General features: G+C 40.9%; 1 protein-coding gene across 1 annotated transcript; it reads right to left on the minus strand.

Annotated features, from left to right (window-relative positions):
- Positions 1–551: 551 nt before the first annotated feature.
- Positions 552–26,341, minus strand: LOC110004422 (patatin-like phospholipase domain containing 8). Its single transcript, XM_020659969.3, has 10 exons — positions 26,202–26,341; positions 24,637–25,929; positions 23,058–23,207; positions 20,988–21,139; positions 20,666–20,760; positions 19,347–19,518; positions 18,715–18,772; positions 18,148–18,342; positions 8,520–8,715; positions 552–2,499 (listed from the first exon to the last, which is right to left on the minus strand). The coding sequence occupies exons 2-10, from the start codon at positions 25,870–25,872 to the stop codon at positions 2,222–2,224; spliced, it is 2,532 nt and encodes an 843-aa protein (XP_020515625.2). The 5' UTR covers positions 25,873–25,929; positions 26,202–26,341; the 3' UTR covers positions 552–2,221.
- Between the last annotated feature and the right edge of the window lie 1,043 nt (positions 26,342–27,384).

Below are 27,384 nucleotides of genomic sequence, written 5' to 3' on the forward strand. Positions count from 1 at the left end.
GATGCTGTTTGTTTTGTCCTCTGTCGTCTGTGACCAGCTCGGTGTTTTCATGCGTGTAAGCAGTTGGTGGAGAGCTGTGTCAGAGCACCGTGTTTATGCTGCAGGGAAATGCGATCCATCACTGGACAGGGCTGTTACCCAGGTGTCTGAGCATAGCCTTGCACAGTCATCTCATCTCACCTTCCACTCTTTTATGACAGGCAGCTCAGGGACGACCCTTCCAATTACCTCCTCCCTGAAAATACAGCCAATACGTTAGCACACCTACAAACCAAGACATATTGCAGTGGAGAGGCAAACATCCACTAGCAGCAGTAGGTCATTTTATTCATCAGAATTTGCAGCTAATCAAATGAAAGCGCCTTGTAAATTAAACCAAGAAATCAGGATGCATATCAGTCCAGATCTATGTTGACATAATCAGGCAAGTGTGAGTACAAATTACAGACTTATTATCGTCAGGTCCCTTCTTCCTGAGATGATCCACAGCAGCTTTTCTCAGATTACAATCACCTCATCTTCATATAATTAGGAGGCAAGAAGCAGCCAGGTTCGGTGATGGGTTTTAATTACATGCATACTCAAACAGTCTTTACACAGGACCAACAGGAGAACAGAGGAATTACATTAATCTGTGGTTATTTTACCTCAGGCCCTCTGGGAGTGACCGACACGTTGTTGTATCAGCTAAACAGTACTTGACCACGTTTGGCATGGAAGTTAATGTATGCAGTGCAGTTTGTAGCAGTATGGTACTGTATATCAATCATTTTTAGCCATTACAAATCAGTATGCAGTGATCCGCTTTAAACCAGTCCTTCTGCTAACAGCTGCAGTGTTTTTTTACAGATGTTATAGTACAGCAGAGCGGGGAACAAAACACAGCACTTCAAGGTAGACAGAGTGGAGGAGGCTGTTGAGAAGAGGCATCAAAGGGGAAGGAGGGCACAGTGAAGACCGAGCAGAAAATGTGCATATAGCCTGTGGGAAATCCATAAAACCAAACAATCGAGCATACAACCATGAACGCGTTTGAAACAAGTGAACCTAAAATACTTCGATACATTAAAAGGTGTCTCTTTATGACAGCGAGGCTCCATTTGGACAGTTAAATATCTGCTATTCTTTCTTAATCAACATGATTAATTATTATGGATAATTTAGAATAAAATAGGAAAGTAAATCACTCTTATTCCTTTATAAGATCCCAACTATTGTTTCTGAGTAAAATCTTAGACATAACATGCATCATATGCATTCCTAAAATGGGCCCCCATATACTATATTATTGTATCTAATAAACATTTATACAGTGAACCATTAGCTGCATCATTAAATGTGCACGTTTTCATCATTACAACTGAGATATGTCCCTTACATTAGGTGTCTTATTAGACTGTTTTTTTTTGTTTTTTTAAAGTACAGTACAGTGTTAGACAGATTGTCTGCTTAGCTTAACATATACTATACTATAACACATTATATTGACAAGTGTTTTTGTGTGAAAGTACAAACCGATTTTTGAGGATACATTCGATCCCATGTGGTTAAATAAGTGCTCACTTGATAGAAGGTCTGTAGAACTGTAACTGGCTACAGTAAAACTTTACAGTATTCTGCTTCTTTTGTCGCAAAAGTTTGTCATTGAAGAAATAAACCACTCACATCTGAATGTTCAAACGCATGCAGCCAGTTAGCCTAGCTTATCACAAAGTCTTTAGCTACCTTTGGACAGTGCCAGGCTAGCAACTGCTCATGCGGGATCTTAAAATCTTAATGCTAAGCTAAGCTAGCAGCCGTAGCCAGTAGGTCATATTTTTCATTCTGACATGTACATGTATGTGATATCGAGCTTGTTGTCTGACTTATGGCAAGAACGCAAAAAGGCATGTTTTCCAAACTTCAAGCATTCCTTTGTGTGTACAAGAGTAAATGAAGATTTGAGGAGTTCTGTCCTTTGACACATCTATTTAGAATACAGTAGAGCGAAAACACAAGTGCTTCCAAACACAATGGGTACCACATGTATGAGTGAGGAGGAAAGTAGTGTTTGGCGTGTCTGATATATTTCCTACTTGTGCGTTTCCACAATGTTTCTTCAGACCTACAGCTCAGCAAGACAACAACTATGACACCAATCATGGTAACATGAAATATTTGAGGTAATTTAGAATAAAGGAAGAGCTTCCGTGTGAGGTAAAGGTGGCTCATCATGTTGGACCTAGAATTTGGAGGAGTAAAATGATGCACTGTTGTACATGTCCGCTCTGAGCTTGGCCCACTCAGTCATCCTCTGAACGGAGCTTTTCTCTCGGTTTAGGATGCGAGCGACCTTCTTCAGCTTCTCCTCATTCCTCTCCAGATACCGATCGCCCTCAGCCTGCAGCATGTTGAGCTTCTCCTGCCGGTTCTCGTCCATGGCGATGTCATCGCTCATGTACGGGTTGAAGCGGAAATAAGTGTTGGGAGGGAGGAAGGCGTCAAGCATTGCGTGAACCTCTGGAGGGAAGAAGAGAGGTGAGAGTGAGGCCACACACACACAAAAAAAACAACCAAACATGACATTTTACATGCGCCAAAATCACAAATGAACAATTAAATGGCTAATAGGAGCAATATGTAAAAACATGAAGAGTGAGAAGGGCGTGTGAAGTCGGATCCTTTCTGTCAGAGTGAGGCAGACAGTTTACAGAGTAAGCACTCAGGGCTGAGGGGTTGAGGTGATACAGAGTGAAAATGTCTGGCCTGTCTGTCACGGTTGTTTTCAAATGCTACATCTGAGAGGTTCAAAATCAACAACATGGAAATGCAAACAAACAAGACGCGGTTAGCAATCACAGGGTAAACATGCCTGAAGGATCCAAAACAGCAGTGTTGGTTATTTCTAACCGAGTTCACACACTGGTTTAACAGTCCAGACATGGATCCTGTTATACTTGGACGCCTTGGAGGCTGTTGAGCGAAAACTCCACAAGGAGTTATTCATCTGAAAATTAATTGGACTTTCTTTTTCTCTTTTCTTTTTATAACCGCGCAATGTGCTGCACTGTGTTATCGCTCTTTGAGAAGTTATATGTAAGGAAGAGTAAAGGGAAGATAAGTGATATTACAAAATTCCTCAGATTCAACAAGCTTGCATGTTGAATAGATAATACATTATTAATTTTAGAGAGTAAATTTGTTTTCCTGCTCCTATCAGCTCCCAGCATGCGGCTCCAGACTTATCAGAGTAATAAGTTTAACGGTTATAAACTCTGTGTAAACAGACCCCCTCCCCCTCCCTCACTCCACTCATCTCTGCTTTTGGATTGTATTAAAAAGTATCAAACGGTCTTTGAACTATTTCATGCAGCTTTCCAAAATCCTCACATTACAGACTCAGCTTTAGATGTTTACCAGTTAGCCTTGGGGATATATATTGGTATCAATATTGTCTAAGTAACTCATCTACTAGCTTTCTTTAAAAATGCAAGCTATCAAAATAATCACACAAATACTTCAGAATGATTGTTCTTCAGAGAAAACCATTGTTCAATCAATCAAATCCAGGCTGCAGCACGTTAACAGCATGAACGTGAATCTGTGCCTAAAGCACTGCAATGTGGCTGTGTGGTGGTTTACAGTGCACACATAAGGCTTTCACAACAGGTCAACATATTGTGGAGTTTATGAGTAAATCTTAGCATCCTAGCATTTAAGGTATCATGTTAAATGCACAGTAACCTGTTCTACAGTAACAGATGTGTAACCATTCTAAGCAAGAGTTGTGAAACCCAGTCACAGACTTATTTTCAAAGAGGTTTAGGATGCACAGCCGTATCATGGGACTGTACCAAATGTGTTGGACGAAAAACTAACTTTCTAAAATGCTTTATTGGCATGTACACTGAATTATCAGTTAGAAAATCATATCACTACTACTTATCAATCTAAAACTGTAATTTTCCCAATAACTCTTCTTTACTCTTAGGAAGGATAAGTAATTAAAATGATTTTAACAGCTAGGCTACTCGTCACCCCAGATATATAACAAATGTGATCATTAACAGGCTGTCTAAATGTTCTATTATTCAATACTTTTAGACACTCAGTGATTTAAAGTGATAGAATTATTGTGTATTTTAATTATCTGTAGTATCTATAAGTACTGAAGCTTTAAAAGAACACATCATCAGACATCATTTTAACCCAAAGCTATCACAAGAGAAAGAGAGAGAGGCTGGAATCCATCCAAATTCACAGGTTGGCACATCATTATAATATTAATAATATTATAACATTTTACTTATATAGTGCTTTTATGAATACTCAAAGACGCTTAACAAAGAACAACAAACCAAAGAAATACTGACGCCTCTGAAGTCATTTTAGCCTCCTATAAAGATGCTAAAGTTGTATTTATGTGTTTTTAAAAGACGGTGAGCAGAGGAAGTGACAGCAGAGGGGACACTGTCGCAACTACACAAATACTTTGGCAACATTTTGCTTGCATTTTGTTAAAAACAAGAAATTTCATTTTTTTTTGGTGCAGATGACTTCTATTTTTGTTGCCTTAGTATTGAAACAGGTCTCAATATCATTTAACTTTTGACTCATTAAAGTTTAAAATTCTGGTATCGTGACAACACAACTTGCAACAGTGATTTCAATAGAAATAACTGATGGTTGCATACAGTAACTGTGCAGAAATATTTTTAACAAATATTTCATCCAGGACTAGCCTACAAGAAACTGGAACAAAATACTTGAACAAGCTATTATTTTCCTTGACTGTAGGTGAGGAAATTAAAACTGCATCAACATGTCTAAACTGAAGCTCCACTTTATGGAAAAGATTATTTTATTGTCTGTTGTGCTAACCAAAACTACAAGTTTGTGAGCCAGTACATCCCAGCTCCATGAGGAGTTTTGTTTACATCTAAATCCCACCAGACCAGCGTTATCTGTCCACAACAACAAACCCTGCTCCACTGATACACCTAAGACAAAGTCGTAGGGGTGTGAGCGCAGGGAGCGGAAGGAAGTTGTTTTTTTTTTTTTTCAGAAAAATAGGAAATCAGTGATAAACACTGTAACTAATCTCCTGTTTCTAAACAACAAAGCCTGCTTGAGAGCTGGGGAAAGCTTAATCCCAAAAAACAGGAGGAACCAGTGCAGAGAGGCATCTGGGTCACATACTGCACCACAGCAGCAGCAACAGGGAGGGGACAGAGCCAAATTTAGGCACAGCGGAGGTGTCCATGTCCAGAGGTGATAAGGAGATGGAAGAGGTGGCATCTACAGAGGGCCACGATGGGATGTACGAGAACAAAGTAAACCTGCAGTGCAGAATTTTCGACACTGGTGACATCAATACCTCATTCCTTCCCTCAGAGATTAAACAGTAAAAGAGCAAATAATCCATTCAAGTCTTTGAACTTTCTGGTTATAAAGAGTATTAGTTCAATCTCCAGTCATGATAAATTAACACAAAAGGCTTTACTGCAATGCAAACAATGCCAATGCAACATAAGGTTGAATTATCATCTATTTCCATTTGACATTTTCTGCATTTGGCATGTGATGTGATGCAATCAGTTTTAGGACTTGCATATCAAGTAGTGTTTCAGTAAATTGGACCAATTTAAAAAACAACAACAAATCTGACGTTTTTGACACTGAGCCAGTGGTCTTGTGTTGCTGTGAAAGCTCTCCAACAAAATGCTGAGCGCCCGATCCTTTATAGTTAATCATATCTAATCAAATCAACCATATGTAACCCATTTTGGCAGATTTATAACTGTGGGAGTTCCAGATATTTAGACTGCATATCTAGACTTTATAGAGGCACTTTATAAAACAATCTTTAAAATGAAAGCAGCAGGGGCTGAGATTTCCCGACTTCCAGTCTATGATATATGTCAAACTCTGAAAACTGATTTAGCCTTACATTTCCTATAATCTACCCAAGAGCATATTTTATTAAACACCAACACCTTCAGCTTCCAAACTCCATCTTGTAGCTCAGGGTTTTTTCTTATGGATTTTCGATCTGTTGTACCAATCTAAGATAGCCCTGAGGATATCTTGAGGCTAAATTGCTTTCAGAGCCAAAGAAGACATTATACATCTCCATGTAGTGTGCCTTCATGTTACATTGAATTTCTTATTTTGCTATATAGTTTAAAACAGATTCACTGCCGCTAAATCCCAGTGCAGAGTTTCAGGGAAAAGAAGGAAGTGTTTAAGTAGTGTGTGTAGTTGGTGTGTCCCTGTAACAAATGTTGTTATTGAAAGGATGAATCTCATTATATTAAAGGACCAATATGTAAGATAGCTACTGAATTAAATCTTAAAATGAACTTACTACATCATCAGGCATTTAGGAAACATGCTATGTTGAAGGGCTGGCTTCTCTGAAAACAATACAGCAGCCAGTATGTCCTCCTTCTAAGTATTGATTTGAGCCATGAATGGTCGGTTTTTGTTTTGACCAGAGAAGGTAGGCGGTTTAAAGCACCCCCATACGGTCATTTTGGAAGCACCTCAGTTTGCCAGGAAAACGACAAACCAGCAGGTGTTGCAGTGATGGACTCAGGCAAGCAAACTGGTTTAGATATAACTCATTGTAGCTGACTTAAAAAGCCTCAGTATTTTTCTAATAAGCTTCACGACCAGAAACGTAGTAAAACTAGGAAACATATTGAAAATGCTTTTTTGAAAATTGAGAGAGATTAAAACGTAAATTTTTTTCAAGAACGATGCAGAGCTGGCTAAACACGGAAGCTACAGTGTCTGCAACATGGCAACACATCGAGGACGAGGGGGCGGGGGGATACAGCTCTCTAATGTTTTGAATTTGGACTGCAGTACCAATTTCAAACGCTACGTGTCAGAGTAACATATTGCTCCTATAAAGACTGTGATTGAAAATAACTTTCTAAATAGAAGGGCAGTTCAGGGTTATCTAACTGCTTGTGTAGAAAAGGCCCCAAAGTTACATGTTAAGGTTTTTTTATGTTAAAATAGTGTTTGATTCCTGTTCTGTTTAATGTGATGATATTGTGCTCAATAGGGGGGAGTTGTCGCCTGCTGGTCATATAGCGAATTACATCATGTAGTAATGAGCAGTGTGCATCAGTCGATGACAGATGAGCCATCAGTGTGCAGAGTAATCACTTCATAAGTTGGTTAAAAGAGTGAGTACTTACCTGAAGTCTTATATGTGATATTGTGTGTTCTTTAATGTTGAGGCCAAGTTGTTAACTCCCACGGAGCCGGAGTTTAGAGCTGAGATGTTCAGCGTATTCTAGATTTGATAATCAACCGACGTCACGGCCCCGACATACTTGCTAACTGTCCCCCGGCTTAGTTGGAGCCACACAGTTGTTGAATAAGAGTCATGTCGAATTCATTACATTTGTGCCTACCCTACATAGTGCTAATTCTTGCCCGTGTTAATATTAGTGTTATTTTAGTAGCCTGTCAGTTACAAGGTTTGCTAACTGTGTTGCTCTCTGCACGAGGAGGAAAGTTTGATGTCTGTGCTTCACAATAAAAGCATCGTAGTATTTTTATAGGGGAATGATTGTATGACTGTTAAGCCTACGATAGCCTTTCTGTGTTTAATACTTTAGGTTAAAGAGACATGTAGCTTACCTTTATTTATTTACATATTATAACCTATTTCATTACTGTATAGTGTTTTGTACGTTATTATAGAGGTAAGATGAAGCATTCAGATTTGTGTTCTTTAAGTATATATTCTGCTATTCTTTTTCTTTTAGAAAACCACAACAACACCCAATACTCTGTCAAATTGCATGGCCACTGAGATGCCTGTATTTTGTTTCACTACAAGAGAAGAAGTCAACAGCCCTTCAACCAATTCTGCACTTTCTTTATTCATATTCTGGAATAAGGCCTGAAGTGGTGTTCTGGCCGACACACCTGAGTGAATCCAGTGAAAAGCAACAGACTAGTGTCCCAACTGAGCTTAGTTTTATTATCTTCATTACAACTTGTATTATTATTATTGGAATAATAGCAACGTTTATATCCTCTATGGTGAAGGAAATTAAGGATGTGATACAAAATAATGAGATTTGTGGAGACGCAGTTGTAGTGCGGGTGTAATGCACAGTTTGAGTAAAGGCTAGCTGAGATAGTGAGATTTGTGATCCGTTGCACTGCCACTACTTCTGAGATTATTTTGGTTTCATTGCCCTCTTTTGATAGCAAAAGCTGAAAAGAGAGGGGATGACATGCAGCAAAGGGGAGGTGCAGTCATGGAAGCGGGGTCCCTGAGATGACGACTGGGCCTTATTGTTACGCCCTCTAAAAAGTGAGTTACACTAGCACCCCCCCTTTAAAACAAACATGCAGTTATATACGCAAAGGAACGATAAAGAATCAACCAATAATGAAAACACATCAAATACATTCACTGTTGGACAAATTTAAAAAAAAAAAAACTCAGCCTTGAGACTCAACTCTAAATCACATTGTGTATCATTATTTTCACAGTGATTTTTGCATACCCTCAGTGTCTGTGGCGCTGCTGATGACATTGTTGATTTTGTTTTTAAGGCTTGTGTAGGCGACGCTGTTCCTCCCAGGAGTTTCAAATCGGCCCGTACCAAGCGAAACCACACACTCCAATGGCGTGTTGGGCCACAAACACTTGCTCTCGTGGACTGCCAGAGCTGTGGGGTTGTTTATCAGCAGACCACCATCCTGTGCAGAAAACAGAAGATGTTACAGACTTTATTTTACAGGCTTTTAAGGTTGCTTTCTTTTTCTTTTTTTTTAATATCAGCATGACCAAATTATTTGCTTTTGAAACATCAAACCATTCTTTGGGTTTCAACAGACAAAAGATGGAATTTTTAAGAAGGGGCTTATGAAAAAAAAAAAAAAAAAAAATCAATGCGCAGTTCTAGAGCTGGCTTTAAGTCTACAAAGCAAAGAGCTAAATTGTTTTTGTTGTTTTTTTTTCTTCCCTACAGTTTCAGTCAGACGGCTTTGATATTGAACAACTGCCCAGGAGTGCTTTGCTTTGGATCCATAGTCAACCCGAGGCAATGGGGGAGTTACTGGAGAGGCAGAGGGGATCGTTGAATAGGCATGAGGCTGAGGGGCCGCGGGGCTGGCAGAAGGATCAAACACACAGGGGCCAGTCCTCATTAAAGAGGCCGAGCTGGGGGGGGGCATGGGGCCCCAAATGTCTTGGGACACATTGGGGGAAGGGAGCTTGTTTATGCGACTGTGTGTACGTACATGTTTGATCGAAAGCTCATGCCTACTTAAAGTCAATGCATACAATAAAGTGTGTGCATGCTCCTGACAGCATATGTCACATGGTATCACACACACTGATCCTTTGGGGAGTGGATGGGAGGGAACAGCCAATCTTTTTCAGCACACTTCAGCCATGTCGCAGCCTAACAACAGTTCTGTACAACAGTTCTGTACAAATCTGAGGGGACACATGGAGTGCTTGGGTATATGAGGGCTTCCTACCAAAGCATTGGTCTGAACACCATCCAGGGAGCTGCACTGAGAAATTGTGTCATCAATCCAAAGAGCATGAAAATAGACTTGCAGAGAAAATTGGCTATTGTATTTAGACTGGGGGCACTACATCAAGTAATAGTTCCCATGGCATTCGATGATTCATGAATGACTTGTTGTGGCTTCTAATGTTTAGGTCCGCAATGAAAATGTTGATCGACATTGATAACATACAGGGTATGCAGCACAGCAGGATATTAAGGGAAACAAAAAATAAACATTAGATAATGGCTCAGTGGCAGAGTCGATCGTCTCTCAACTGGAAGGTTGAGAGTTTGATTTCTAACTCCTGCACATGTCAAAGTGTTTCTGGGCACGACACTGAAGCCCAAAATGTTCGAAGTGAATGTGGTGTGAATGGGTGAATGTTACATGTAGCGTAAAGCCCTTTGAGTAGTCAGAAAAAATAGAAAGTGCTGTCTCGAGTCAAATTTACCATTTACCGAAAGTGTAACAATAATTATCCAAAAGCACATTAATGGCTCTATTGAGATCAAATAAGGCATATAGAAGTTTTAGCTAGATGCTAAAGTAAGCATGCCAATATGCCAATAATGACAGTGCTAATGATTTAGATTATGATATAATGGTAGCCATCTTCCTCATCCTATAATGAGCACAGTCGAAGCAAAGTCAAGGCTAATGCATCGACTTAGTTTGCAGGAATGTGCTAATAAACTAAAGTATTGGACTAGAAAGCAACAATTATTCAATCGAACAATCAGCTGATAGAGAAACTTTATGTGCTATCAAAGAATTAATCTGTTATGGTAAGTACATTATGAATCATTAAACCTTAAACTTAGTTATGAAAGGAATCTCCGTTGAGAGCCAGAGCCTCAGAGAGGACCCATCTCACTGAAGTCACACAAAGAGGGTTTCACTGCCACAAAGTGTGAGAACTGCTGAGGCAGCCATTTGTCCAAAGCACGTCATTATGCACCAGTGGGGTGGCTGGCAGACCAAGAAATGAATCACAGAAAGGAGAGAAAGTGCCTGAACTGGAGTTTCTCCTTAATGTATACTTACAGGGACTGGCTCAGTGGTGGGCACCAGACGATCCCAGCTGGAAACAAAACAACTTAGCAGTTTTCTTATCACTCACACCACAGTGAGAGGCTCCGTTTTCTCAACTCAGAGGCAATTACGGCAACAGTCTGGGTCCGGTCATGGCTTCTTTGTGCTAAAGGCTGGGGGGCAAATTTCCAAAGCACAGTGGCCAGTCTTGAACATAGCGCAAAGCATGTAACATTAGAGGCCAATAGCACAATGCTCGTGTGAGCGAGGAGTTGAATGCTGTCCCACAGAATGCTGTCTCCATTTGAGTGCACCTGCTTCTGCAATTCAGAGCATCTGGACAACATAGTTGAGGTCTTGGAAGGAAAGACTGTTTTATTGGCAGTGGTTTGGGGGTGCTGAGAGCTTTTTAGACAAGCAATGATGTTCAAGATTATTTGCGCCCATCATTTTCTTTTCATAGCCATCATGACAAACAAGCTAACTTGTAGAAGACAGTAGCAGGCACCAGCATCAGTTTGACAGATGCTAAAGCTTCAGTGGAAAAGCCGGGGCTCTTTAAAGCCACTTTCAGTGAAATACCCAAGCTTGGCCAACTGCCACATTCTTAAACACAGGTTTCTTGAGGCCAGGGCATATTTGGATAAAGAGTTAGAAACAATGATGTACTTAGGATAAACTGCGAAAGAGCTTTGCATACAAAATAGCCGAACTGAAGTTAGCTGTCAAACACGCAGCGGGATGCAAGGCAAAGGTCACTTCCATTTATGAGGATTTAGAGCAGTAATAGTGCACAGACTTACAATGACTCAATCTCACTGAGAGAAAAATGCCATGTGTCGACAGATAAATGTCCTCAGAGGGCACATCCTGTCAGTAAGACCATCTGATAGAAGCTTTACCTCCGAGTCAGAACGGAAACTGAATTTCTGAAATGGTGTGTTTGAATCCTGCCTTCCTGAAATGCTTAATGTTTTCTTGATTCCGGTGGAGCCTGTTTTGTTGATACTCCGGAGGATCGCAGCTCCTGTGGCCCTCACCATTTGCCCTTCAGGGTCTAATGATTGATTCACAAATCAGCTCCTCCTTTTCCTGTAGCAGGATTAAAGTGACTTTCCAACTAATTAGAGCACCAACACCTTCGGGAGCATGTTTCAGTTCTTCAGATGGCCATCAAACTAAATTATGGATTGAGAAAGAATGTGTTCTTACGGCATATTCTGAAATAAAACTGATGCAAGTGGCTATAAAAACAAAACAAAATTAATTTGTGCACAATTTATAGGTCCCTTGCATTGCTGTTTGAAAATCCTCCGCTGCCATTAACTTTTAGGAGCTTATCTCCATTGCGCCAGTTCGAGCTGTCTTGAGGGGAAAGCTGAATAGGAAAGAGGTGCTATCTTCAGGATCAGTAAAAGTCATTTCACGCGCCAGTGTGTGTCAGCTCCCATTAGCTGGGACAGCAAACTTCATCCTCTTCATTCAGCCTGTGTATGCCTCTCTCTCTCTCTCTCCATCTCTCTAACCAAAGCAGGCTTTAACGCTGGTTTGTGCAGGGGTTCATTATGAGCGGTCACAACACATAAAAAAAGAACAAAGCGCCGGGTTAAATCTAAATGATGTGAGGCTTGGAAATACAAGGAGTTAAATTAACCTCACAGTGGCTTTAGCCATTAAAAAAATCTTGTTTTGCTTCTTTGACAGAGCTGCACTGAGGGGCGCTGAGCTCTGTCATGATTTATTATGAGGCCTCTTCTCTCAACTGATTAATTAGGGTAGCATTACATAAGACTTGGACATCTGATTATGCCTTTCACAATAACAACACTGTCTTCCAGAGATGGTCATTCAATTGATTGAGTAGATAATTAGTTGACCAGAAAAAACGGTTCTTGTCTACTCTCAAAACGTCTCAATCTTCTAAATTATCCATGCAGTTCGCGGAAAAATATATCTTCATATGTAATCGGAAAAGTACATCTTCTTATTGAGTACAATTAATTGCCTGAATGGCATCCAATCCAGATAAAGGCCAGCATTGTTATCACAGAGGATGAGAATGACAACAGAGTCAGTGTGGTGAGTACCACTCTTCAGTTACGGTCAGGCCAAGTCAGAGGTCTTCATGCTGTATTACTCAATTACACCAAGCACTTCTTCTTTTTGCCCTCATGCCTTATAGGCCCCAAAGGTCACATTGAGGTTCTAGTCATCTTCCCAAGCTGTCAACAGAGGAGGGACTGGTCTAGTTGGGTGCCAACTTGGCCCCAGGCAGGCAGAGAAATTAAGATTTACCGTTTGCAGCTACCTTTTCCCACACATTCAGGGGAAACATGACCACACATGTACACATGAGTTTTCAAACAATGAATCATACCTGCCAGCTGCACCCATGCAGATTAAACGATGCCAGTTTCTTCAGTGATATAAATGAGTGCAGAACCCCCTCGCTCATATTTACTCAGCCTAGATTCCCTTTAGACATCATGTTCATGTTTGACAACTCCATATTGGAAAGCATAATTTTTCTGTCCATCATAATAACTCCTCTACTGGGCAATTTAAAGCTAATTTCCCTGCTGTACACAGGAGAGCTGGTTGAAAACACACTCTCTCATATCAATGCATTGTGATGCAAGGTGTGATTTACTTCTGGAGCTGCAGCAGTGAGAAGCCTGCAAAGTGTGGTGCACTATGATGAAGCAATGGAATGTAAGAGACAGAGGAATTTGTAGGAAGGCTTTTTCCATAGAACTCAAGTCAAAACTAGAACCCCACTTACGAGGGATTTAGGCCGAGTTGATTTAAAACTACTAAGAGTAACTCTCATTTTCTGTCAATCTTGGCAATCCCTGTGGACAGAGCATCCTCAAAATCTTAAATCTTGTCCTGAACTTCTCCTGTAAATGTGCAAGATGTGATTCTCTGTTTTTTAACAGTCAAGTGTATCAATTACTGGGAATCTAGACATGGAAAAGTAAAAAAAAAAAGCTGTTTAGACATCATGCTGTTTAATACCTTGTCTGAAACTGATCCACTGGCAGTGGTTACAGGCAAGGAAAAACAAATATATGGAAAAGGCAAATCTCTCTGGTGGTCTTGTTACATTTATAGCTCATATAGAGGGACCAGTTTACCATAACTAGCTACAAACTCCTCATAGGAGCTTTAAGATTAGAAAAGTTCAACAATAGCCAATCTGGCACCAATATGCTTAAATATACCTAGAAGACTCTTTGCAATTGCAAATAACCTTTTTGTGGGGAATTTAAAATGAACATATGTCAACAAAGAGAACAGAATGCTCAGCTTTGACACTCTGCTACATTTGCTGCCAAGCTCCATTTCGTGTATCGGTACATATTGGAAAACCTGTACGGCCAATATCACTTTGTATAAGAGATATTTCATGGGCCAAAAGTGTCCCAATAATATCGGCCAACATATATACCGGTCAGGCTCGAACACAGTTAGTCAACAAACCTCAGCACCAAAAGTGTTTGAAATAAGTGGATACATAAGCTTACTACAGAACAAAAGGGCAGACAGTGGGGGGGAAACAGAGGAAAAATGACAACCAAAAGATCAATATGAGCTTGATGTACTCAAGGGACAGACATCCTGAGTCTGTCTGGGAGGAGGAAGCTGTCTGCAGTAGGGCTCAATAGTCTGAGCTCCATCCTCCGACAGCCTGCAAGCCAAGCTCCAGGGTTTAACACAGGGAGGAGAGGGCTGGGATAAGAAAGTGGATAAAGCAGAGATTTATACCCCCCCCCCCTCGATCCAGCCCTTCTCCTCCTCTCTGCTTTATAAGAGAAGCACTGCGGTGCTGCTGAGCATGTAATTTATGACCGATAACTTCACCTCCAGTGGCCTTTAAGGGTAAAAAAAAAAAACAGAAGTGAAAAAGGTGATCCAAAAGGTTATGATTTCTCGAGCTGCACTTTGGGAATGGCACTTCATTATATAAGACCCTTTGCCTCTTTCTCCTCCTCGCTCTCTCAGCACCACACTGCCCGAGTTCTTTAGCCAAAGCTGCCACATTTAATGACTTCTTAGGCTCATTTATGCCTCATTCCCTCCACTACAAAAAGTACGGGTGTGCTAATGTGATCCGCCTCGTTTCAAACAGTGTGAAGTCCCTCTGCTGAGCACTGTGCCATGTTGGGTTTCTCAAGAGCTCTGTCTGGGGGTGGTTGAACACTGATGCCATGCCTCCCATCAAATGCTGGCAGAGCTGGGCACAAAAAAACATGCTCCCATTCCTCCCCTTCACCTCAGGAGACACCATGGTAACTAGGTGGAAAAAATTGGGCCCTCCTCGCCATTCCATGCGTGACCTGGCATCCATTGTGGGACTTCTGAAGTCTTCTTCTTCTGTGTTCTTTAGAGCAGAGATAACTCCAAGAGCTTTAAATGTGGAACCTCCCTCCCTTCATCATGTCTATTTTTCCCTCTCTTTTCGCCTTGTTCCCCCTCACTAAAGCATCTTTTACATGGCTGTGGTGGCAAGTGTGAGGCACTGATAAAACCATGCTGCCCTGCTTCAAAGGTCTTGCTCCAAGTTACAATTTCCCCTGTGCAACCAGTCTGAATCTGAACTTCTTGCTCCGTCGAATTCCCGCTTGAAGAATCACAGAAACATCACCAAACGATCACAACTTTTCTTGATTAATGATGCTTGAGAATTCCGGCATTCGTTCAGCACATGGCGTGGCGACTCTCCTGCACTTACTGAACAAAAGGATGATTGTTTGGGGTTTGAATTACGTGGAAAACTCTGTGGGCGTTGGTGGAAAAGGGCGAAATGCCTCACTCTCCGGGGAATCCTTACATCACACAGACGGCATGTTATGCTCACGGTTGGTTTCAGTGGCACAAGAAGACGGCAGATAAAGTCATCAGAGTGGGTGGCACTTTGTAACTGGCACGATTAGCATGATTAACATGATAGCATTATCACATTTTTTTTTGACTGGTTCATAGCAGTTTTAGAAAACTGGCATTTTTTTAACCACACAAAACTGAAACAAGTCTAACATAAGTGGTATCAGCATCAACATCCCTCATTATAAGGACACAATGATTCTTTTTGTAAGCTTTGCTACACTGTAATCAAATCTGGCAGATTTTTGTCTATCTTTCCTTTGACATCTCTATGAATTGCTCTCTCCATGGATTTGATATGGTTGAATATACATTTTTACTGATAAAAAATCATGAAAATCAATCTGTTTACTGGACACAATGTTTTTAAAATGTATATAGTTAACAATAGGGCCTTGAACACAGTTGGCTGAAAGTACAAATTTGGTGCCTCTCCCTGCCTCCTTTATTCTGCTGTTTGAAACAAATGTAATAATAAATATAATAATAATCTGATCTCCAAATGTCCTTAAGAGCATAACATCTACACTTAAATAGCTTGAGTCTTTGTAAACTGTTGCAGAATGACATGAAACTCTTGGAGCTGGTGTCTTTAAATGCTTTGAAGCAGAGGTTACGGGATGTAACCTTTTGAACATGACTGCTTGAACTACTGACTCCCAGACTTGACTCATAGATGGCTCTCTTTTAATGCAAATGTGTGGGTTTTGTAAATTGTACTTTGTCTCCCTTTGTGTCTCTGTCTGTAACTTTTTTATGCCGCAGACTGTCTCGGGCCAGATCTCCCTTGGAAAAGAAGTTCTTAATCTCAATAGGGCCAACATGGTTAAATAAAAAAAGGGCTGAAAACTCTTCCAAAATAAAAATGGATAGAGAGCGGAACAAATCAGCTCAAATCACGCAGGAGATGCACATCAAAGCAAAAACACCTCACTAAAATATTCTCTACAGATTACAAAATCTGAGCTGGGTAAAAAAGGAGTTGTAGCTTTCTCTCGTATTCATTCAGACTTTCATCTAAAAGCTTCTTTTGACAGAAATTCAATGAAAGCAAAATATAAATTTAACCGATTTGTCGTTAGATGTGATGAATTATATCAAACTTTCGATGCCGTCTCATCCTCACACAGTATGAAGTTTCCTGCTAGTAGCTAACAGGTTTCTGAAAAGCAGCTCCATAATTAGACTGTCTGTCTTTTTCATTCTAACGAGGCTGATGTAGCAGTCAAACAGTTGTGTGTGTGTGTGTGTGTGTGTGTGTGTGTGTGTGTGTGTGTGTGTGTGTGTGTGTGTGTGTGTGTGTGTGTGTGTTGAAGGAAACATTCTCTGCATTGGGCTAATTTATGCATCTCAGAGATGGGTGAGACCTGCTAGACAGCATGCTGGGGAACTCTTCTACCACAGGTGGGTTTTCATCAACCAGTCTCTTTCATTCTTTCCCTCCCTGAACTTCCTACCTCACCTCCACAGCTAACCTAGCTTCCAATTAAAATGTTGTAGCGTGTCAACACGGGATATTGCCTTTGATGTAAACACATGCTCATTCTTGTGTGCTGGGGCTACACTGAAGTAGTCAACCTCGACAAAACATCTGTACTTGAACGTCAATCGGAGAAGATGTTGACATCTGGATACGTGGGTCAAAAGCAGGGTACATGAACTGAAAACTCAGAAAAGTGGAGCAGGATGACTTCAATCAGCTTCTCTCCATCTGTTCCATATCTCCTGTATCTCCTGGAAGCTTTTGTTTTGAACAAAATAAAATGCACATACATTTTCTAAGCTTCTTCTTTACCCCGATGTTGTGTAGTTTTTTTTATTTCTACTCTGCTCTTTCCTGAAAAGGTAAAGCCGGATGAAGTAGCCTTAAGTATTGATCAGTAAAACGGTTGAGTGGGCTTGTGGTTTGTTATGTTACTGATGGTTAATGCATACCTGTTTACTGGAGATGGATTTAAGTGTGTCTCACTGTGACTCTACCCCTCACTCTGCCGTCAAAATGTAACTGACTGGAAATAAACACTGACAGCTCGGAAATGGAGTTCCTCCCTCCCGCCCGCTCCTTGCGCAGAGGATTTTTCTCATTAGGCTTCTTCAAATCCTTCAAACGCTGCACCGTCAACACTGACTGTACACAGCGTTTAAATCCAGCATTCTCACAATAAGCCCCCAGTATTACTGTAGCTGCAGCAGAGGACTGCAGTGAAACTCTCACTAGGTGTGTAAATAAAGGGTGTGGATGCAGCATGCTGTGATGGATGGCACGGGGATAAAATAAGCTTCTAAAAAGGGACACTGAACATTCAATATGTCGATATTTCACAAGCTAAGCAAAAGCTTTTCAAGCTTTGAACACTTGCTGGGAAACATGGTTTGATGGTGTTTTGCCTGAATACATCATGTTGCCTTTATGTAACAGATTTCACGACTGAAGTCTTTATTTCAATGTTGGATCAGTTTGTGGCTTTGACTAAGAAAGCCTTCATTTTTTGATGTTGTAAGTTGAGTTTTAGTGGGATTTTAAACGAGTTGACTTGTCCTCTTGTATGGACACCAGGAAAAAACTGATGTCTCTGCGGGTATTAATGAATCAATTAACCAACATAGGCAGATAGCATTGCAGAGCTAATTGTATGATTTAATCAAGTTCCCCATGACTGCTGTGTGTAACTGGTTGTGAGTTGCACTGACCTGGTGGAGATCGTTTCCCAATGTGAACTCCTGGAAATACCCAGGAGCTGCTGACGTTGCACGGATGGCCTGCCACAGCTGGTGCTGGCAGCCCCCCAGGTAGTGAGAGCGGATCCCGGGCAGCAGGTTGTAGTTCCTGAAGACAAAGGCCTTCAGAGGGCTGCCCCGGTTCACAAGAGTGCTCACTGCTGCCACCTACAGGGAGGGGAAATTACATACAGACATAATGTTTTATTAAGAATGAGGTGACATTTTAAAAAGGATATCAAATGCAGGCATAGAATGTATGCTGACATTCTGATATATCCATTCAATATCTTCTCTGTTCTGTGAGCCACAGCACAGTCTGCTGACATATGCAATCTTATATACTGCTTTATCCACCCTGCTTTATATGGCTTTGGAGTATATTTTCATCCATGTGCCACACTGCTGTTTGCAAAAATCAGATAGCGTAAAGAGCTTTGTTAGTAATTTCCCAGTAAACAAAATTAAGCAAAGGCTGGGTGGTCGGAGCCAGAACAGAACGAGCGGACAGAGTGAGTCAGAGCGTCTCTTACAGCTTACCTTAGGGCATTCTGGGTTTCTTGAAGTTTCCACCAGGAGGTGAGAGCCCATTTTCTCTCTGCAGAGGGGAAGATAGGATGATGTTATTTTCTGGCTGACTTAATTTTAGATTCTAGTTTGACTTGCTTCAGATGTATTTCAGTGGGATTCAAATAAATCCTCCTGGATGCCAGCTTATGGAGATAAATAATTGTATGGCCGGCATAATTGTTTTCAAAGGACCATTGTACTGTCCTAAAGGTTTTAGGCCGTGTATAACAATCTATGTATACTTAATAAGACTGCTTTCTGAATTTCAGCATGTACCTGTGGTTTTATGTCTTAATACTAAGTTACAATTCTCCGATCAGCCACTAGTTGACAGTGTTGGTTGTCAATGTAACAATAATGAACTTTACACATTCTGCTAAACTTAAACGTTGGCTTGATTTTGTTCATGATAGTGAACATCATGTCTGTTTTTATGGTTACCCAAGAGACTATATTGTTGCATGGTTTACATGCTCTGAGATACTACAAAAGAGCATGCATGCTGTTCCCTCTGAACATTTTTCTGATTTTTCTGAAAAATAATCATTAAAATATAGGCTTTCCATCACCACCAATAATTGACAATCAATGCCATTACTGACTTGAGGATGTTCTCCCAGGCTTCGCTGTCGTAAAAAGCGTGACTCCAGCCCATCTTCACAGTGCCGACAATGACATTCTGCTTAAATACATCTGAACCCAACTTCTTGTATAGATCATCACACTCGTTCAGCGGGATCTGGAACACACCCAGCATGAATCCGAGGATAGCACCTAAGAAAAAAGACACACACACACACACACACACACACACACACACACACACACACACACACACACACACACACACACACACACACACACACACACACACACACACACACACACACACACACACACACACACACACACACACACACACACACACACACACACACACACACACACACACACACACACACACACACACACACACACACACACACACACACACACACACACACACACACACACACACACACACACACACAGCCCACAGAAGTATAACAGCTTCACTCACTCCTTTGGGAACACAATAAGGTAATCTTGGTAATAAAAGAGCAAACAGGTGTGTGGAGATGATGCGGGTCTAACTGGCTGAGTGTTTAACAATTCACAGGAAATGAGTGGGATTAACATGGCATTTACACTATAAACAAATACCTCTCTACTCCTTTTTCTCGAAGATTAAGGATCCCTGACAGGATTAAACAGCAACAACAATGCTGAGAGCACAGTGAAGAGGCATTTCTGAATGACGCAGGTGATCAAACTTAACAGATGTGGCCCAGATGGGTTTTATTTGTGTGACCATCATTCAATCAAGCATGCTATGATTATATTATCTTTTGACAACATTCACTAAGTGTGAAAATGAAGCACCTCCGACGTGTGGAGATTAAGACCGAGAGAACTGATGGGAAACTGAGGACAAATAGAAACTTCTGCTAGTGATTAAAGACCAAATTGCTCTGCGGTAAATGCAGTTTATCAATCGGGCTGTGAAATGAGAAAAACAAAGCAGCAGTTGAAGGAGAGTTTTAGGGTGTCACAGTGCCCCCTTCTGATGATTTTGCATACAGGGGAAAAAAGTAAAAACACCAAATGAGGCTACATCATTTTGTGAAAAAATCCTATTTTATTATCTTTTAGAAATCTGAACCATTGAAAAAGTTTCCCTCAGGCTTTACTTGAGTGCAAACTAGCATGGACATTAGAGTGGTATTGGGTCTTAAAATTGAGGTCAAACAACAGCAGAGCAACAAATGGGTCAGTGTGCGATCAGTGCAGCCAGTCCAGCCCCTGAATGCTGCACACTGCTCTCATAATCCCGACACATTTAATCTCACACATGCAGAATGAGGGCAGGAGGACAACGTACCTGTGCTGACACCACAGATATAATCAAACAGTTTGTAAATGGGTTTCCCGGTCAGGGCTTCCAGCTTGTGCAACGTCTGAAGTGCAAGAAGTCCTCTGAAAGCACAAAGACAGATGTAGAAATACACAATGAGCCATAAATAAATGAATATACAGTTCAAAACAGGGGGGGACAAAGAGAGAAGGTTGTTTGATTTCACTATACAGGAACAATAAAGACAAATAAGAAATAATGTTAATTAGTTCCAATTTGAAGAAAAAAAGTGAATCAGTTACTCATATCTTTCAATACAGATTAGATTAAGGAAGAGTTGAGCTTGTACCGTAACCCTCCTCCATCTATGGACAGGATCCGTATGCCTCGGCCTTTGACAGGTGAATGGTAGCCCACCAGAGCGAGGGCTTCTCTCACTGCTGCTCTCAGGCTTGGGTCATTGGCCTGTTTTAGCCGCAGTAGGCAAGGGATAGCCTTCTCCTGATGAATACATCAACATAATGTGACAGTCAGAAGTGGAATATACAAAACATTGTGTGTCTACAATGATCTGGTCTGACCAAACTAGCTGAGGTATATTTACGAGCAGCATGTGAAAAACAGAGGCAGACTCGGACAGGTCAGGACAGGTGCTGTAGTTGAATATCCTGCTTTGTCTTCTATGAAGGTTTTAAGAGAAATGAGCCGGAAGATTCTAGGAAGAATAATACGTTTTGTACTACTCTAAATGCGAAGGAGAGGTACTTCAATGCTTCTTTTATCTTACAGTATATCTTTTATACTGGGCCCTCCTTTTTGAATGAGAGAAACATAATGAAAATAAACAGCAAAAGATGATTTAACAGTCAGTTCAAACAATCATATCAGTTGTATTTCATGAGTGCTCAACCATTCACAATGCCACCATTTTGTTGAACTATTCTGATAATAGCCAAGATTCATTTCTTATAGCTTGGATAAGGAGTTCTGAGCTGGTTGTGACCTTCAAAAAGCAAACAAGACCACCAGCAACACCATTTCAAAAAACTGTCGCCTGGACGTTGTCAGATGAAGTGAGTTACAGCCCACTGACATTTTCCACAGCAAAGATTGTCATTGAAAAATAAATAAATAATAAATAAAAACACTACTTTCACATCAACAGGGCAAAATCAGAAAACGTGATAAGCCATTCTGCTTTGTCAACAGGGGGCGCCAAAATGGATGCAAACTAAGCTTTAAGAACAACCTCTGTTTGAAAAACTGTAGAGAATAAGACAATGGATGTAATTCATTTGAACTATTTTGTCCATAGCCTTGATCCAAGCAAGAAGTAACTTCCTGGAGCTACTGCAGCTTGTTAAAAAATCATACATCTGACATTGTGCTGGCTCATCCCATGATCCTTGTATTCCTTCTCACTACCTGTGCTGCTTTGTTTTCTTTCTTCTTCCAAAACAGTTATTCAAACAAGCACAAAAACAATCAATACTTCCCAAACGGGGAATTGATCAGACTGTCTGTCTCACGCTGGATGAAAATTGACATGTTTAGCCAATTTTCACAAGTCACTGTTGAATCAGAATAAACTCAGCGGACAAAAAAACACGTTTGGATAGTTTGCAACAGAGAATCGATGCACATCTAACCCTGACTAAAATGAAACCAGAGCCAAGATTCAGGAGACTTTGGCTGACCAAACTTTGGTTGCAGATAAAACAAAATACATTAAAGCTGCCCACCATCCATGCCTCTGGAGGTCTCTCTAATGAGGTCTCATGAGACGGTCATTTACAAAAACTAAATGATTAAATTGGGATAAATGTTTGCAAGGAGCCAGAGGACCTTTTATTCACTGCATCAGGTTTGCATAAAGAGCAAAATTAGGTCAGTCAAACACCTCAAGGTCAGCCCCAAGGTTTCTTTTTTTTTTCTTCTTGTTGCCATTTGTAAAAGCTATAATAAATATTCTTCAAATAATAATGTTGATCTTAAGAATAGTCTCTCACTTCCTTACTTAGTAAAAGTATCCTTAGTTTAAAAAAGGTTTGCAGTGGATAAGCTCCTGTCACTTCCACAGATAAGACGCAATAAATGCAGCAGTATGTAGTCTGCATGTAGCTGACGGTCTGTGACATTTAGTCTGGCATTGGAAAATTCATAAACACAAGCAGAAGGTCATTATCTACAGTATTTACATACAACAGCCGCTAACAACACATGCCTGATATAGCATAGCATGATTATGGATGCTGAAATCTATGCTGCTGTAAATACTGTCTCAACACCCAGAGCTGGTGCCAAACATGAGAGGTGACGCTTTAGACACGTAAAGCAGCATCAGATACTTTGACAGCGCCTCAGCATGAGAGCATGCTGGGTGAAGAAAAGAAGAATGTAGCCTTTACAGATTTCTCACCTTGACTGCAACCCCAGCGGTCTCTGGAAACTCCAGGAGATGATAGCTGAGGTCCTCCACCCTGTTGATGTACACCCTCACATCTGATGCTCTGCGCAGACCCTGAACCAGAGCCCGGGTTCGATTATGCACACTCACCCTGGCAATGATCTAGAAGACAAGGCACATGATTCAAAACGCTAGGTCTAGATATTAGCCAATAGGGATACAGGTTAAAATCTTACACAATCTGTTGCTTATCTAAAAAAAAATATGCATGACACAGTAACTAATATATTCTGTTTGTGCTTTCTCTTGAGGACTCCTAGACCTGGTGAGAAGCAATCAGTAAGAAACATCAATAAATATGTAATACACGCAAAACAGAGTGGCAGTCAGCGAAACTAAAAATCACCAAAATATATATTTCCATGGGCCAGACACCAAGATTTAACTCTCAAGCACCACTCAAAAATGTAAAAATCCAGGGCGCTGGTGGCGCAGTGGTTAGTGCGCACGCCCCATGTACGGAGGCTGTAGCCCTTCAAGCGGGCGGCCCAGGTCCAAATCCCCTCTGTGGATCCTTTACTGCATGTCGTTCCCCACTCTCTCTCCCTGATGTCCGACTCTATCCACTGTCCTATCTCTCCAATAAAGTAACCCCCCAAAAATATATATATATATTTTTTTTTAATATAAAAATCCAATGAAATGTTTGAAATGCTTTATTTTGAAATAATTGTTTTGTTTTTTCTTTGCTACGCGTCTTTGAGTATTCAGAAAAGCGCTATATAAGACTAATGTATTATTATTATTATAATAATTATGTATTTTCATAGCAATTGTTTGTGTATGAGGATGTTATATTTTCATCAACACAACAATGCATAAAACATCTGTGAGTAGAATTGAGTTACTAAAGTTTATTAACAAAGGTTCTCAACTTCACTCGATATGTGAAGAAGCCTCTTACATCTGACTTCTTTTTTATCAAAGCTGATATTCAGTAACTGTTGTCATGGTCAACAGTCATACTGCATGCACTTTAAATTACAGTATGTACCTTGATGAATTACATCTCACAACACAAGTGAGACCAAAAACCTACATGCATATCAAATCAATCTTCTGTATTTATCACACACTGAAAGCAGCAGCAATATTATGTGCTTTTTTTAATGACTCCAAAAAAAGTCCCTTTTTAAAAGGACTAAATTCAGCCATCCCATAAAATGAATGTCAATCGTGTTTATGACCTCAAGAAGAAACACTGGCTTGGACTCAATGGTGCGCACATTATGTGGCCCCCCCTAAGTCCACAACGGGGTTATTTTTAAAAATAGATTCCTAGAACTCAGGCAGCATGTCAGAAATACTACACTACCATTAGACATATAGAGTAACAAGAGCTTTAGTCAACATGAGGACAGCAGGAAACCAGCAATTATTTACCAGACACTCAGCAAATGTGCCTGAACTACAACATCCTCAAATAAACCTGAAGACATTTGGCTTCCCATACATGTTAAAAAAAGGATTGAGTTTTTATTCCAACATATGATGAACTTATACATGAAACATTGCTTGTTCAAAGACCTACCTTCTCTCTTTGAGGTAGCAGTTTCTTGGCTTTCTCCTCGGCAGCCGTCGGCTCCTTATTTATTGTGGCCTCAACCTGTTTGACTGGTGATTCCTCAGATTTCTCCTCCACTGTTGCACTTTTGGACTCTGCTGCCCTAAACCTGGGGACCAGAGGAGCAATGTAGCTTCCCACAAAGGCTTGTACAGTTGGAGCCGAGTAGGACAGGTAATGCCCAAAACCCTTCTTGGATGAAGGTGGGGGAGTTCCAGCAACAGCATCCGCTTTATTCGACACCGACCCGGAGTGACTAGTTTGTTGACCCTGAGACGATGCAGAGGAAAAGCCAAAACTGTCGTCTTTCTTGTCCTGAGTCTTTGTACCAAAGTAGGAGTTTATGTGATTGGCAAGGTAGCTGTATGTATCGTCAAGGTTTGCTGAGAAGGTGCTGGGGTGGAAAAGTGCTGTGGTTTGTTTTGGATTTGTGCTCTTGCTCTCGGAATCTCTCACTGAACGTACATGCTCATCTTGCTTCTTGGCAACACTGGCTTTGACAGCAGGAGCAATACGTCTCAGCCTTTTCTCCTTGACTTCACGTGCAGCCAGAACTGCGGCCGGGATAGTCGCTTGGGCAGAATTGGGTGGACGAGAAGAGGTAGTGGCACTTGCATTAAATGTAGCAGCAGATGTAGGAATCGAAGGACCAGCAGACGATTCATTACACACAGGTGTGGTTGTAGTAGATGTAGATGGGGCGGCAGCATCAATAGGAGTAGAAGAAGGCGTCTCCTCTGCTTTAAGCGTCGACTCGACACTCGTCTCAGCCTCTTTCTTAGCCTTTAATGCATTAGGCTTGAGTCTAGCAATTTTGGAGAAAAGCTCTGACTGTGTCCCACTCACAGCTTTAGAAACTGTGTCCAGTGTGTTCCTGACCCGCGACATGTGTTGGCTCAGGCCAGCAGACCAACGTGAAGCTGAAGTGCTCAAATACGGGGAGCTGGTGTGGAGCCCAAGCCTCTGTCGAACCTGGTTTCCTTTACAGAGCCATCCTTTGCGCCTAGTGTTCCTCAGGTAGTGGACGTGCCTCCAGCTGATGTAGCAATACGTGTGTTGCACATGAACCCTGCAGTGAGAGGTGCCAGACGAGGGTAGAGATGCTGCTGCTTGCCACAGATGAAACCCTCTGTTTACTCTCACCCATGTCTTGGGAGCACATATATAGCTCATTTTTGTCCAGGTCACAAGCGTGTGTGCCATCCAAATGAATACTATATCTGTGTTATCCCCCTTTTTTTTTTGTTTTTTTTTGTTAACCTGGTGATAAAGAACAGAAAGTGATTGTTACAATGAAAGAAAGACAACAATGATGAGAACTAAATACAACACTGCTCCTATCTGCTCCTCTGTGTTCATTACCGTCATAAATAAGTTATGTCACATTATAATACTGCTTTAAATACTATAAACAACATAGACAGATAATGTAAATAGCCACTTTCAACATCAGCAACTAGCTGTTAGCTTCTCTTCGGCACTAGCTAACTCATCGGCATACAAGACCCCACAAACCATAAAACAAACCGTACCAGTCATATGTCGTGGTGACACGGAAGCCATGAATCCTTCATTATTCTCAATAAGTCGCAATCTTTTTATAAAGTTAACACAGAACTATTAAAATGTACTCTTCCCTAACAGTCATTCGACCTGACACTATTTCCATAATGACGTCACGACGTCAGTCAAGAGAAAAACAATGATCACGTGAGACTCGGTCTGCTCTGTAATTGGCTGTCTATCGCTCGGCCCCTCGAATGGGGTTTGTTGATTGGATGGGAAAATTCTCCACATAGGGTTTGTTTGACTGTGAGCGCAGAGTCAGCTCTTGTTATTCACCGGCGTGTCCCGAACTTCTGTCGGGTAGGCGGAGTCGGCACAATGTTCATAATATGACGCCCACCACAAATTACGCGGGATTCAACCAAAATCTAATGCTCAGCAGACACACAAACAAGTTATGAGTAGGCTACTTTCCGTTGTTTCGAATATGATACAATACTCCAAGACCCCAGTTTATACAAGCGGTGAAGATATTGCGAAATGTTGTTATGTTATAGAGCAGGGGTGGGCAACTGGCGGCCCGGGGGCCACATGCGGCCCCCATCAACCTTTAATGTGGCCCTCAGTTCAATTTTGACATATCAAATAATTATTATTAATAATAATAATGATAATAATAATAACTTTATTTATATAGCACCTTTTAAAAACACAGGTTTACAAAGAGCTTTGACAAACAGCAAAAACAAGAACAAAGCAAACTAAACCAAACACAGAAGAACATTAACAACAGCAAGAATATAACAGATGCAAAATACTAAAAAAATAATAATAAATACAATTAAACAGAAAAGAAACCGAAAAGTGCACGATACCCAACAGACATATATAACCCGACCATCACAAGAACCATTATGAGAACCCAGGCAACACAAGAACCCAACAACAAGAGCTGAGACCAATTGGAATCATGAAGAAAAGATGACAAAGATCTGCCATGAAATCATGAAAACCAGAAGTATGTCCATAATAATATTTGATCACTGGCAAATGTTGAGTTAAATTTGAGACATAATTGATTTCAATCGTTTTTGGACACTATAATTTGGCCCCCTGGCAGTGAGAGTTAAATGAATGTGGCCCTTGATGTGACCAAAGTTGCCCATCCCTGAGTCACAACATGAGGGTTACTTTCGGACGGTTTCGGAT

This window comes from Labrus bergylta, chromosome 7, assembly GCF_963930695.1.
Source record: "Labrus bergylta chromosome 7, fLabBer1.1, whole genome shotgun sequence".
Taxonomy (NCBI): Eukaryota; Metazoa; Chordata; class Actinopteri; order Labriformes; family Labridae; genus Labrus; species Labrus bergylta.